The 15,242-nt window shown below is 45.5% G+C and overlaps 1 protein-coding gene across 1 annotated transcript in view; it reads left to right on the top strand.

The window, feature by feature from the left end:
- Positions 1-15,242, top strand: part of DELE1 (DAP3 binding cell death enhancer 1) — a 339,909-nt gene that overhangs the window by 311,398 nt on the left and 13,269 nt on the right. The window contains exons 8-10 of the mRNA XM_069654111.1: positions 9,150-9,295; positions 10,277-10,435; positions 10,536-10,628. Coding sequence (XP_069510212.1) covers positions 9,150-9,295; positions 10,277-10,435; positions 10,536-10,628 — 398 coding nt within the window. The remainder of the gene's footprint in view (positions 1-9,149; positions 9,296-10,276; positions 10,436-10,535; positions 10,629-15,242) is intronic.

Raw genomic sequence — 15,242 nt, 5'->3', positions numbered from 1 at the left:
ACAAGCATCAGAAGACCTGCATTACTTGCCGTAATAGCATTTCTGATGATTGTATCTGCTTAGATTCACATGCACCCACACTGCCTCCCCGCTCGGGTGGAAGAAACGTAGAAGTCTTACTACTGTCTCTTTAGATACTCACTCACAATAGTCTTGGGCTCCCTCATGGCAGAAAAAATACAATCGAAGTGAGCTCGGCGTGTGAGGGATTTTCGGTACACTACACGTCACAGTAGAGATAGTGTTACAGACACGCCTATGCCGATGTCCCCTTTCGGTCCCCAGAAGACGAGATGTATTACTCTGTAGCTACCACTGGATGTCGGACTGTATGCACAGCATGTGAATCTAAGCAGATACAATCATCAGAAATGCTATTACGGTGAGTAATGCATGTCATATCAAACTGGAGCCAGTGAAGAATTTGAATTATCTGGGAATAACCTCTGATAATTTGTCTGCTAAGGCTCTTATTACTGTGTACAAGACGGGTCTTGTGCAATCTGTGAGTTCCCTCGTGAGATCATTTTTTTTTTTTCTTTTTTTTTTGCACACCAGTCAAACCAAATATTGATTAAACTAATGTATTTATAAAGCACCGAAAGCCTGCAGCCATCGGGGTTCTGGGAGAGAAACATTAACACAGTACGACAAAGTGACGGGACAGGTCAGATTACGCTGATTGAACGAGGAGGTAGGAGTTTCTCAAATAGAAAGGTTTTCAGTTGACGACGGAACCTGGCACTGTTTGTTCCGAGTCTCAAGGCCAAAGGTAAGCGTTCCAGAGCAGAGCAGGAATGACTGGAAAAGATTTTCCAGAGCCTTTTACTCGTTTGAAAATAGGTTGAGTTAACAAGGCCTTATTCGAAGATCTCTTACAGGAAGATGGGGGACCACCATAGATTTGAGGTATACTGGTGCACATCCATGTAAGCATCTGTGAAGAAGCATAGCTGCTTTGAATTGTGTATGCGTGGGAACTGGCAGCCAATGTAGAGATTGTCAGCTACTAGAGATGTGATCTTTCCTGGATTTTCCTTTAACAATCTGCACCGCATCACCGCAAACATTGCTTGTTGGCGCCAAGTAACAGGGCAGGGCATATGGTGTCAAAAGTGGGTTTCCGGCTCAGCTGACAAACTGGGGGAAACCTCTGAAATTGTAAAACCTAACAAACAAATTACCAATCTAATTATAACCATTGAGTCTGTGGGTCATGGTCTAATAGGTGGGAAGAAACCTCAAAAGTAGGAGACAGGTTGTTATTCCTTACTGTTCTGGAACTACTCCCGCCTCCCCCCTCTTCATGATACTTAGGACGCCATAGGATTCATCATACTCTGAATGTCGTCTCCTCTGTTGGCCAGGGAAAGGCAGATGCTGCCTGACCCTCGGGGTGGTGTTAGCCGGGAGGATCACCTGGTAGAAAAAGAACCCCGGGGAAACAGGAGGACTTCATGGGATGAGATGCAGTACTTGCCTAACTCCAGGAAGGGACCATCATTTAATGCTGGTACATGTAATGGCATGTTGTCAAAGAAAATGGGTACTCCCTAAAGTTAATTATAACATTGTAAGTGAAGACTATTATAACCGGTCCAGAGATACTCTTAGAAAAAGTATTACACTCCTTAAAATAGGAAATCCTATGAGTCTCAGGAAAAGCATGCAGAGAGGCCTTTAAAAACTACCAATCTGAAACTGGGAAAAGCTCAACCCTCTGTAAAACCAAATATATCTGGTTATTCTTGGACTATTTATTTTATTTCTTTATTGGTAATTTATTAGGCGCTTATACAATTAGCAAAACTGTTTCAAAGGGCCCATAGGAATGTACAGCCAAATCTAATGTGACTGTTCTTTATGTTGCATAGATCTGGGGCTTTAAGGCCTCTATTTTGCAAACTGAAGAGGCCCTCTTTGCTGTACATGAGTTGAATCCCATCTCTATAGCTGAATTTATACTCTGACCTATAGCAATATGGCATGCTCTCTGGAGAAAAAAAAATCATATACTAAATTAAGAGCACATAGTGCATGATATTTTAGCAAAAGACCAACCAGCTAAAATACTTTGGATCTACCTATTTAGAGAAGACCCTTAAGGAGATTATGATGACTAAATATTTTAATTCAAGGATGCTTGTGAAGGATATTATTTTGACCCTTAAGCAATGTTGGAGCACCATATGTGAAGATTAAGAATTGACTAAAAATGCTAACAGATCAGATGTCATTTTATGAAATAAGAGAACAGCATTTAAATTATATTCTCAGACCACAATTGACTTTACTGAATGACGCCAATGAAGGATGTCCAGCAGCCAAAACTCTGAACTAGAGTGAATCCCAGGATACACTATGCAGCAACGGCCTCCTCGCGGCAGACATGCTCCATAAAGGAAGTAAATCTGCTGGATTCCCAAAATTCAGACAGACATGTGTATGAACAGTTTCGCCCCCAAATAAAACGCACACAGGGGTTAGCCTAAGCCAGCCAACCAATCACACAAAGGGACTCTAAACCCAGATATTGGTGACGATCCAATCATGGCCCCTGAAATCACCAAAAAGCGAGGAGAGCCCACACATTTTGTGTATTGACATGTCTTGGGCCAGTTGCTGTCCTCAACCCGCACAAACCAATACTGAGGGCCCAATGTCAAAAACAAATTGAGCCTTAAAAGTGCATATTCAGATGTGTAACTATTAAACCAGAAGAAAAAACATGCGCAAACAGCTAAATGTTTTGCTGGGCCATTGGATGTGTGGTGATGGATGATTACAATGGTGCTTTGTCACTGGTATGATACCTGTTGTGGCATTAATTTTATCGCATTTTGTGAAATTAATCAAATTTTTTACTTTTGAATTAATATAGGTTTTCGTGCACCTTACCTCTGTTGACCATGGTTATATAATCAGATTGGTGATTATTACTCTTATATAAACCTTTGTATAGTTTACTTGTAGCATTCCCTAGAGCATTGCTATCAAAATACAAACCACTACAGAGCCCATCTGTGCACAGCTGCCATTGTAGACCTGTCTGATCTTTCCCCGAACAAAGGAATATCCAAGAAACAAAATAGACAAGCGCAGGGCTGGAAAAAATGCATAATAATTACAATTAGTACCCCAATAGCTCCAAGAAAAGTACATTAGGCTATTAAGGAAAATTGGCTTGCACCTCTGGTGAAGCCGAAATAAATTGCACCTGCCATCAACCTACTTCCTAAAACCAATGTCTGGTGATATGAGCCATATGGGCTACTATAGGAATATATGCAACAAAAATTATTGTAGCAGCAGGTGACTTCATTAGAATACTCTCTCCTTCTACAGTTCAGAGATCCTAAAAGTTTCTCTGGAAACTTTTCCCTGACCCCTTTAGCTCAGCAGCTTGCCAGTGTTGCAATCTTACAATATCATGATTCTCTATATTAGCAGGGTGACCCCACAGTGCTAGGTTGAGAGGGTGTTATTTGATATTTTCCTTGCACAGCTGCGTCTTTGTACCGCAGTAGCACACACAGGTCACGTGAAAATATACAACCCACCTTCAAATCTTTTTTGGAAAGGGTTTTGGTAGGAAAATCAAATTGTGGAACCCGGAATGCCAAATAACACAAATAATTCCATAGGAAATTTTGACTTGCAAGGTGTAAACCCAGTGGACAGATTGACACCAAAATTGGACTGTATCATTAGTCTGGTACTTTATTTATTTTTCTTTTTTTTTTAACCTTTTTTTTTTGGCTTAATTCTAAATCTAAAGACGGGAGCAAGCTACGACCATCAAATAACTCATTCCTAGTCGAGTCTGTAAAAATAAAAGGGCCTATACTAATAAACCTATTGCCCATCCTTCTAAATACAAATAGTGTGTGTAAAAGAAAAGTGTTCACGAAATGATATGTCAGGATATTCGAGCCGTTGGCTTTGCTTCCCCAAGTTTTCAGCACGGGACAAGGCGGCACGCTCTAGTTTAGCATACTCTCTGACTTCTCTAGCATGAGAATGCAGTTCAAGACTTCAACATCGGGACCTTTTGTGCCATAGTCTCTTTGCCATTCAAAGTCTCTTATTTCAGAGGGCCTGGTGCAACACAATTAAACATTCAAGTTCCTTTCCTCTCAAGATTTTCACTTGTATAACTACTTGGGTGACTTTTGATTGTGCGCAGGATTTTGCTTGACCTGTCGCAGGACCACTTCGATTCACATTTAATTGTTCTTTCAATTGGTATCCCTTCGACAAGGTCGGTCCAAATGTATCTACTTTTGTCACTTCTTAGCTGGATACCTTACAGAGACCTTCGAGTGAGCACCCAAGCTGTGCCTGACCACTCTGAACTTTAAGGAAAACTACAATATCTTTGACAATAACTCATCAGCAGTTCAACTTCACTTGTCTCTTATCACACATGTTTTAACAATGTTCGTTCCAGCGCTCACCATACATGTTGCTGCTTGCAACCTTGGCTTCAACACATACCCATCTTGTATCACTCTCCAATTCACCGGCTGTGTCGATTTCCCTGAAGCAGCTTTTTTCTTGGAGCCAAGGATAGTAGCACGGTGGCTGGTGATACTCCCCTCCTTGATTGATGCGGGGGGGGGGGTATCTCTGACACACAATGCAGGATTATACAGCCTGGCTTCCTGGTTTTATGCTTTCTATTCTCGAGGTCTCTGAAAAGTAACGGTTCCTTGTCAAAAAGGTCAAGGGAATTTCCCTCCTTGCAATCACCTTCGGTTTTGGTGTCTTTCCTCTCTTGTTCAGCTGCAGCCTCGAAACTGCTGTTGCCTCATGTGTTTTGCCTCGCTCAGAGTGTGCTCTCGTGCTCCGTCTTTTATCAGTGTGGGGGGGGGGGGAAGTGTGATGAAAGTCAGGTGTGTGTGATGGTCAGTAATTGCCTGACCTCGACTGACTCTTGTATTTGGACACATGAGGTAGAAGTCTGTTTTCTCTCATAGTGGGCTGTCGGTGAGAAAGTGTGTTGTAGTGGGTGTAAAGTACCTGGTAGGATGGGGTATAGGTGTTACAAGCTAGAGGATATTGCGTCTCACCATCTGGGGTCCCACTCCCCGAAGACCACTCATCCAGGTGATCCTCTCGCACTGGTAGACCCCCCCCTCCAGGAACTGGATCCAAAAGCGATGGCTGGGTCCTGGCCACCTGGATGAGTTTCCTGGGGACTAGTGGGGGAGACCGACCTCTTCTGGTGTCGCAGTGACATTGGGTGTTTAAGCGGGACCATCACTTTGCATGATAAATGGCAGGATCTTTGGGAGCCTCCTCCCTACTAATGGTTGGTCTCTCAGGAGGAAGTAATTCAACCTCCACTTGGGTTTCTTGTTAGTGGGCATAAGTAACAATGTGTTACAAATGACGCCTACTACAAATTCTAGTTTGTTTTGCCAGTATGGTTCTCAATGTTTTGGTCTGTACAGGGTGCTTGTTTTCTCCCTGGATTAGTGCCCAGGGCACTCTTCCGGTGGGTCTCATTTTCCCAGGTTTAGGGCCTCAGCTTTTTCTATCTTCCTTTTTCTTGGATAGGGCTTCTACTTCGGTTTCCACTATCTCTTCGGCCTAGGGTCAGTCTTTTGTCTCCTCATTCTTTGTCCACTATCAGTGCTTTTAGGTTTACTGTCTTCAACGGCCACAGCCTTTGCCCTTTCATGGACCATATCTTCTGTCTTTCTACTGTGGGGGAGAAGTTTCTCTGTTCACCATTTCTTTGAGGGATAAGTTGCTCTGCTTTTCCTCTCCCCCCTGTCCCCTCCCTTTGGTATTCTCTTCCACATACCTCCCCTGCAGGTTGGTAATTTAATTCCACTTACTGATTTTCCATTTTCAAGCCACATTCCTTCACTTTTAGGTTTTCTTTCATTCCAGCCTTCCCATGCTCCAGGTCTTAAGGCTGTGTCCTCCTTGCCTGGCCCCCTCCTCCACTCCACAGTTCTTGCCTTCTTATCCAGTGGTTCTCTGGCTCTACAATATTGCATCTTGCCAACAGTGTACTCCGTAACTCCTTTTCCCTGTTGATCGAAGCTGATCTTAAAATAGGGCTTGGATTAAATGGCATCTTAAAGGTCAGGTGTCCGGTCTGCGCATTCAGTGGCGCGGATGCTTTGCAGTCGGGAGTCTGGGATAGAAGCCTTTTAACTTGGGCCTCTGCCATTTTGGATTTCTTTCCTCTGTGGTGCCGTGCGCTACTTGGATTGTGCTGCTGTCTGGACTCTCCCTTTCTGCCTGTAGGACTTAAAATTCATGTAGTCTGTTCTGGCTGTCCTCTATGCTCAGCTGGTGACTTTGTTATAAAGTCCTTTTGTGGCACTGAGACGTAAAAAAACATATTTCCTGTATGTGTTGTTGTGTGGGTGTTTCTCCTATTGATTTTAATTGAGATACTGGGAGCAGGAGACTCGTTCTACCCGCCCTGAATCTATAAAGAAAACATGAGCTTCATTTTCTACGTCTCCCTGTGGTGTGGGGCAAAAGTGGAATCCGGTTAATGGTTGCTGAACAAGGGAGATGTGCGGTTCTTTCTGTCACCTGGGTTGGAAAATGGAGAAGTGCGGATCTCGCATAACTGTTCTTTTCAGAGTGTGGGGGGGGGGGGGGTAATTCTGTGGACTGATGGGGTTTCCTCTTAGTCATCCTGCCCTTTGTTCTGAACTTTAATTTCCTAGATCTGCTCCTGGTTTTCCTGTGAGACGGGGCTTCTGGACGATGTGGTCCTTATTTGCGTATTTAAAATGGCCTGTGAAAAGCGGAGTCCTTTGGATATATTCTTACAAGTCTTTCCTGGTTTGAGGAGCCAGTGTTGCCACCCCAGGTCCTCGTGACTCTGTCCAGAAGGTCACTTTGTTACATAACCTATCCAAGCCAGCCTGGCTGACACTGGATCTTGGACCGATTGGATTATTGGACCAATCGGTGAATTTACATTCCCCTGTATCGGCCCCTCCGATGCCAGCAACACATCCATACCATCTATGTGCCCTGTGAAATTGCGAGAAAGTATGTGTTGTCCTCTTCCCCTGGATGAGCATGCTTTCAGGTGTCCCCTTTGAGTTGAAACTTGCGGTTTAGCCGTTGTTGCCCACTCTGTCCCTCTCAACATGCAATATTGTGTCCGTCTCTGCAACGGGATCCTGCCCGCGCCGGAGATGTACTATTTTTGCAAATGACCGTCTTGCTGATGTAACCCTCGCTGTTACTGCCAAAGATGTCATGCAGCTTTCGTTCCTGTCTGCACTCGCGACCTGCTGTCTCTGCCATTGACTATCCTGCTGATGTAACTCGCGCTGTTACCGCCGAAATATTTACTGTTTTCAGGCCAACGGCCCCTGCCCGCACCTGACACTTGATTTGCCTGATAAGGTCTAGTGATTATCAAATCATCCGCCCTCTCAAATGGGTGTTAGACAGCGCCCTGCTTATGCTTTATTCCCCACCTCATAACTGCCTCGTCGCACTACAATCTTGCCGCATTGTGCTGCTACTGTTTGTGACTCGGAGCCTATCTAAGATGATCTGTCGGCCTTCTGCTGTAATTGTACTTCACTCGCTACTTTGGCATAGCTACATTTTGAGGGAAGTGGAATTTGGATCCTAACATCCTGCAGGCTAGTGGTCGACATGCATCTGTCCTGACCCAACCTGTACACTAATGCTGAATATGTATGGCACTTATCTGCTACCCACCTGATCCTTCCTTCTGCCAGTCGACGTTATACCTGATGTAGGCCCCTGTACCATGAGGCGCAGCTTTGCCAGTCTTTACACCCACTTGATCTTGCCTTACCTGTCCGTATACCTGTTGTTGCCCCGTACCATGAGGTGTGGCTTCGCTAGTCTATGCTTTTGGAGAACCACTTTTTGTACCCTGCACTTTAAGAATACTTCACACACACTGCTCTGATGCCTGAGGGTTTGGTGCGCTTCTATAAATGTAAAAGATAAATAAATGTTGATCAGTGAATGGCTGGGACTCCAGGTAGTCTTCGTTAGTGCCTCGTGTAATCCGCAGATGTTCGCTGTGACTTGCTTAGGGTCACCTTTAGGGCTGTATTGCAGTCTCCCTAACTCGCGAGCTTCCCATTCAGAACATCTAACAGTTTGGGGGCATGCAGCAATGCTCTTGTAATCATTTGTTTTCCCATATCTGCATCCCTTTCATCAGTGTAATGGGCCACAGGATTAGAGCGTTTCACTGTTGGCATAAATGACCCTCCCTTATGTACCAGCATGTGTGAATTGTGAAAATGGCACATAGCCTTATTATGGAGGTGAGTCTCCTGAAGCAAAGCCAAGTCTGCATCTATACAGGGGTGATATGATAGGTTATTTATAACGCGCTTAATACCCAGAGGTTTCGAAGCGTGGACCCAGGGATCGAACCTGTGGTGCTCCGTGTCATCTTACTTCCAAGGAGAGCATGTTGCCCGGAGCTATCGTCCCGAGACGAGCGGACTGGAACCAAGAGACCCTGGAAATAACTTTCAAAGTGGCCCCATATTACACATTTTCAGCCAGGGCAACCTTTTTCCTATGAGAAAATGTGGAAATAAAATTGGTTACCACACAAGAGGCCTAGGGTGCAGAGGCCTACCGGGAAATCCCCAGAGGTCCCTATAAGCCAGGCCACCCATGCATCTATATGTAATAATCTGCATTACCACTCAACTCTTGGGGCTATTGCAGTGTATGCACATTTAAACTGATAAACCACCCATTCATGGTCTGATTTAGCCTGAGACCCTACTCTTGTTTTTGGAATCCCCCCATGCAATACATAGAAACACTAGGTTATAGAACACTCGCAGCATTCTGCCACACTCGTCCCCACCCTATCCATGAAAATTGTATGAATCGGTGATGGAAACATTTTGTCTATACAGTCACCCTGCCCATATGAATCTTTCAACCTTCAGTCGCTCCAAATCGCATTCTCGTGAATTAAAAAAAAATCGGTCACTTTTGAACGCCCCCCCACATTCATGTGAACTGTAAATGTAAAGATAGTTGGTATGGGTCTGAAAGAACTTGGAGAATCTTAAGAGGCATTAATGTAGAAAAATGAACAAAAAAGGCCTCCCTTTTGCCACAAGTAACACTTGCCGTGTACCTACTTTCAGGCATTGGCAGCGCACGGGACAATGGAGATTATAGCACAGCTTTCACCTATTTTCACACAGCAGCCAGTCGCGGCTACAGCAAAGCCCAGTATAACACTGGTGTGTGCTACGAGCAAGGCAACGGAGTGCCCAAAGACTTGGAGAAGGTAACCATTTTTGTGACATACCTGATAGCAACTGCACCCTCCTTTGCTTCTGTCCTATTTCTAGTCCTACTGCTCTCGACCTGTGTACAGCAGCGCACTTTTGCACCCCGGCCGCCCCGCAGAGGCACCCACTTAGGCAGTGCTTTAAGTGGGTTATGAAATTGAGGAGAGTCTCATGGGGGGATGGGGGCAAATCTGGGGGCGTGACCTGAAAAGTGCACAAACCATAGTAAGGTGTGCAAACAAATATATAAATGTATGTAAGCATTTATATATTTGTATGCTTACCTTACTATGGTTTGTGTACTTTTCAAGCCACCTTTTAGAAACATAGAAATATTTATAAATATAGAAAAATGTAGCATATTTCTATACTTGTAAAAGATGGCTTGAAAGGTAAACAATTCAAGCCATCTATTATAAATCTTTGCCAAAGGACAAAGACTCCTCAGGCTCGGTGATCTGTGCTCTGCGATTAGATCACTGAGGCGTCTTTGACCCTCGGCAAACCCGGGGCTCCGTGATCTAACCAGGCTCGCTGAGGGTCAGGGACCTGGGGAGGGGAAACAAAGGGAATGTAACTTCCTCTTGTGACCCTTCACACGAGGCGTCACAAGAGGAAGTTACAGTGACTGACAGAAGAGCCAGCCAGCCACAACGTTGCTGAAACTGCAAGTTTCATTGATGCTGTGGCTGGCTGGCACTTCTGTCAGTCACATAGCTGCCCGACTTTAAAATGTCGGACGCATCTCCAGTCACGGCCCAGCACACTTAAAGCACAGCACTTAGACCTCAGACCGCTTTAAGCAACACAACTGCGGCAACCCCCCATCCGGCCTGTCTCCCATTTTCCATTACACTACTTGTTTGCAATATTGACCTCCTCTGCTAGCATCTTTGATGGCGGTGGAGTGTCTTTTCGTGTGACCTTTGTTGTTTTGGGAAGCTAGTTGATGATGCTTGTTTTTTTTTTTACCCCAGGCAGCAGTGTATTACCACCTCGCAGCTAGTAATGGCCACCGAATGGCACAGTATCGCTATGCTAGGTATCTGCTACACCACACACCTGGCCTGAAAGCAGCGCAGCAGCAGCAAGCCCTGGAGATGCTAGAGCAGGCTGCCAAGGCGGGGCTGAAACAGGTATGCAGGTGTTAGGCTAAGGGGGGGGGGGGGTTCATCCACTAGGACTCAAGTTTTAAATATGCGTTGTTGCATTTACCTTACTTTCGCCCCATCACAGGCACAGGCTTACCTTGGAGTATTTTATACCAAAGATCCCCATCTGGACCCGCAGAAAGCTGTGAAGTACTTAAGTCAAGCAGCTGAGCAAGGGGTAACTCGTCATTTTCTTGGCTTTATTGTCGTTTTGTGTTTCAATGACGGGGCAAACATGTTGGAAATGGCTGTAATTTTGTCTGAAGATAGTTAAGGTACCACTAATAAAAGCTCAAATGCAGACTCCCTTCATACAAAACGGACATGCACACACATTGCAGGTGCAACGCACTCCACAGCATTGTAGGCTTATAACACACACAAGTACAGAACAGTGTAATCCCCACTTACACATGGTATATGTGTAGAGCAGTCTGCAATAATGCAAGGGGTACCTCACACACAACTGGTACGCTGTAGCTGTGTAGCATCTCGCACGCACTTACCATTCACCTAGATGCATTCTGGTCAGAAACGTAAACGTCCATCACATACAGAATAGGGCAGCTCATACTTCAGCAGTACACTCTTCCCCACAAGCAAACTACAACACAGGCAGTGGTAGTGGAAGTTTCAGACGTACACAAATTTGGTAAAACGCAGGCAGCAGCAGCAATATAACAATCTTTCGAATAGATTGTGTCCTCCACGTATTCCTCATCTTTTGATAAATATCCTTCCAGCGTCAGCTGCTTCACAAACAAACATCACAATGGGCACTTTCGATGACTATGTCCCTTGAGGGCCTCTGTCTGGCCATCAACGTCAGCTGCACTATATGTAGCACTCGCAGCGCCCGTTGGCTTCAGTTCTGTTTTTCCGACACAGCTTTGAGAAATTATGGCACGCTTCCTTTTTTTTAAATCTTCATGTTTTCACTGTCGACTCCATCGACGCCCAAGACTGGTTGTAAGACATTTCAGGATTGTAGGTCGTAGATGTCCATCACCGACCCCATTGCATTTGCCTGCGGGGCCTCGGAACGGAGCATCGTATGAAGGAGTGTAATTCCTGTCAGGCGATGACTGACGAGGTTGCAAGGGCATAGAGGTAAATTGGCAGTGGGTAGAATCCTAAATCCCCTTCTGTTCCAAAAAAACACACTTCTGATGGTCGAGCGATTCTTCTCGCCGAAAAAAATCAAAAATCTCGATCGAGATGTCGTTTGCATCATTCTTGATCTTTCTCCAAAAAGTCGAAGAAAAGAAGTCTTTGGTCTCCTATCTGTAGTGACGCCTCACCTGAGAATCGCATGTCCAACAAAGTCTGTCTCCCCAGCTAAATGGCAAGTGTTTCAGAGGGAAATTATGAACATCTTCGAGAGAGAAACCCCTACTTGCTTGAAAAAATGGAAGAAAGATCATGTCCCGGTCGCTCTGCAAAAAGATGACAAATGGAAGTTTAAGGTGAAACCTTGTGCACCCTCGAGTCTGGGACGCAAGCCTGACTCGTATTGAGAGCATTCGAGATCTCGAAAGAATGAAAAGGTGTCGAGGATTTTAACAAGTTGAGAGTCCAGCCCTTCGAGGGCTTTGTCAAAGGCCACTTCGACAACAAAATCAGTTAATCGATGTGTGAACCTTCGACACCCATATCGAAGCCATCGACGCCATTGGCCTCGAAGCCTACTCCAGAGACTTTTTTTGGAGCCATTGGGGACAACACAAGAGAAATCCTATTAACCTCTACCACAAAAAGATTTCTTCAAATACTCCAATTTATGAACATGAGCCTTCAATATGGCACCCCAAATGTGCCAGATTAATTTATTTCAGAGGAATCTAGGCTTAAAGACATGTAGGAAAATCTACAATCAGTGGTGTAGATGCACCTCCTGAGCTGAAATTTGGGAAGCCATATCGTGCAGATCACGCTGATGGCTCATACAGACAATTGATGAGCAAAGTAGTGGAATTTCTGGGATGGGGAAGACCTGCTCCTCCTCGTCAACAAGATGACAGACCTATTAGACCAAGGTCCACAGAGGGATCCCATTTTGCCTTTCTATATTGTTTTACAAAAAAGAATTGCAACAAATTGGGACACCCCAGATTCTAATTCTGCAGTTAATAAGAACGTTCCCAAAAAAATACAGGCCATCCAGCAGTGACCCATATTATTTAACCAAGCATCCTACTCCGAAAGTTTGGTAATCCAGTCAGCCACATCCACAAAACAATCTGCTTACCCTACCACTCCTACAGACAGGGTTGATAAACGGCTGGACGCTTGGGCGCGGAAAGTATTTACTGCTGGTAGCTTGCCTTTAAAATTGGCAAATGCCACTTGTGCCTTGCCTACATTTCCGTTCATCCTGTGGGATTGCGCAGAAATGGCGGCTGACCACATTCCCGAAGGGGAAGATGGGGACTGCTTCCTGGCTATCAAGAATGGTAAGGAGACAGTTTGTGAGTGCCTCCAGTCAGGTCTGGATACTGCAGATAGTATTAGTAGATCCATGGTGACTAGTACAGTGATGCGTGGTTGAGGTCTGGATTTGCACCGGACCTGCAATCTAGATTACTCCATATGCCTTTTGATGGCTCGAGGCTGTTTGGTAGCAAGGCTGATGAAGTTTGGAAAAGCTACAGACCTCAAAAGCGGCTAAATCTTAGTGCCGCCATTAGTTAGCCTCAGCATTCCTACTTGGGTGCATCCTTTTGTTTCTACTCCTCAGTTGGAAGAGGGAGAGGACAAGCCAGTCATGGAGGACAAAGAAGATTCCCTCATGGTGGACAAGGCTGAGGTACTGAATCAGCTCAAGCAGCGGCAGCTTTGCCCTCAGCCACTGCTACAGCTGCCTCGAAGCCTCAGAGACCTTAATCCACAAGACGCCAGTGTGAGGTAGGCTCTCGCAGCATGTGAAAGAATGGCGAGACATTACTTTGGACGCTTGGGCTCTGGAAACAGTAGCCCAGGGTTACTCACTTCCTTTTTTAAAAAGGCCTCAGGATCATCCACCGGGGAACAGCTCATTTGAAAATTCCATATCTGCTCCTTATGCAGGGTATTTTGACCCTGCTAGAGAAAGGTGCAATAGAATCGGTACCTGTGGCGGAGAGGAACAAGGGTTGGTACTCCCTATATTTTCAAATCCCCAAAAAGGACAGAGGATTGAGACCCATCTTGGACAAGTTCCTCAGGAAGGACAAGTTCAAGGATGGTTACCCTTTCTCAGATCCTTCAGGCCCTCCAACTCCAAGATTGGAAGGTCCCATTGGATCTTCGGGATGCTTACTTTCATGTGCCTATCCATCACAAGCACAGAAGGTACCTGAGGTTCGGCGGTTCTCATTATCAGTTTTGGGCTAACCTTCGCCCTGAGGGTTTTCACCAAGTTAATGGCGGTTGTGGCAGAGAGTCTAAGGAGCGGAGGTATTCACGTCTACCCTTACCTGGACGATTAGCTGATTGGGGCTCGGATCATCCCAGCGTGACTTGCCACTATTATCACAAACTGGGCTTCTCCCTCAATTACAAGAAGTCAAACATGATACCATTTCAAAAACTCCACTTTATCGGAGCAGTCCTGGATGCCACCTCGGGAAAAGCCTTGCCATCCGAGGTGAGGGCTCATCACATTCTGCAGATGGTCACCAAATTTCAGAGTGCCCAGTATCTTCCGACCTTCGATTGTTTGCGGTTGCTTGGCTTCATGGCATCCTGCAGTTTTCTGGTGCCAGAGACTTATCTCAGAATGAGATCCCTGCAGTGGGCTCTCAGGACTCAGTGGTCCCAATTCTTCTGAGCAGAGTAGCACAGGACCTCCTGTGGTGGGCCTGCAAGAACAATATTCTGAAGGGAGTACCTTTTTGGCAACCATGGCCTGCGATAACGGTAGTGACGGATGCCTCACTCACGGCGTGTGGAGCCCATACCAACAAACTGGCAATCAGCGGTTATTGGTCTCTATCGGAGTCCGAGTCCAAACTAAACATCAATCTTTTGGAGCTGAGGGCTATTGGACTAGCGCTGAAGGCCTTCCTGACCTCTATACTGGGAAAGAATGCCCTGATAATGACTAACACAGTGGCTATGTACTACCTCAACAAGAGAGGAGCAGTAGGATCACACCCAGTGTGCAGAGGCGCAATGCAGCTCCGGTTCATGGCAATTCACGAAGGAATCTGTCGGCAGTTCATCTAGCCTGTGAGGAGAAAACCGCAGCGGATGCTCTGAGTAGGCAGAGCAGTCTCCCACGAGTGGGAAGTAACTCAGGAAGTCTATCTTAACCCCTTTGGGAACCTCTCAAGCAGATATGTTCACAACCAGTGTGAACCGTAAGTGCAAGCTGTTCTGCTCCAGGGAATTTCCCCCTCAAGAGGAGCTCTAGGAGACTCGTTTGTAGTGCACTGGGATTTTCCACTCCTGTACACTCCTCCAGTCCCAGTCAATCGAGAGACCGAGACTGACGGTGTGTTTCCTCCTACTGCCTTTTAGGTCCCCGTTTGGGATTTAACTCTGGTCTTAAAATTCTTAACATGCATCTCTTTTGAACCCATGCATTCATGTCCCTTAAGACTATTAACACAAACTATTTTGCTAGTCGCAATCACATCAGCCCGCAGGGTGAGCGAATTGCAAGCACTGTCTTGTAAACCTCCATACACAGTCTTCTATAAGGGGTATCGGGTGATATTAACCCCACCAACAATATCGCCGTATATATGCTTATCTGGAACTGCCATGGGCGATATTTTTAGTGGGGATAATATTGGGGGTTTTTTGGTTG

This window comes from Ambystoma mexicanum, chromosome 3q, assembly GCF_040938575.1.
Source record: "Ambystoma mexicanum isolate Mex_15411 chromosome 3q, UKY_AmexF1_1, whole genome shotgun sequence".
NCBI lineage: Eukaryota > Metazoa > Chordata > Amphibia > Caudata > Ambystomatidae > Ambystoma > Ambystoma mexicanum.
Note: the sequence above shows the minus strand (reverse complement) of the source record. Positions and strands in the feature narration are given on the sequence as shown.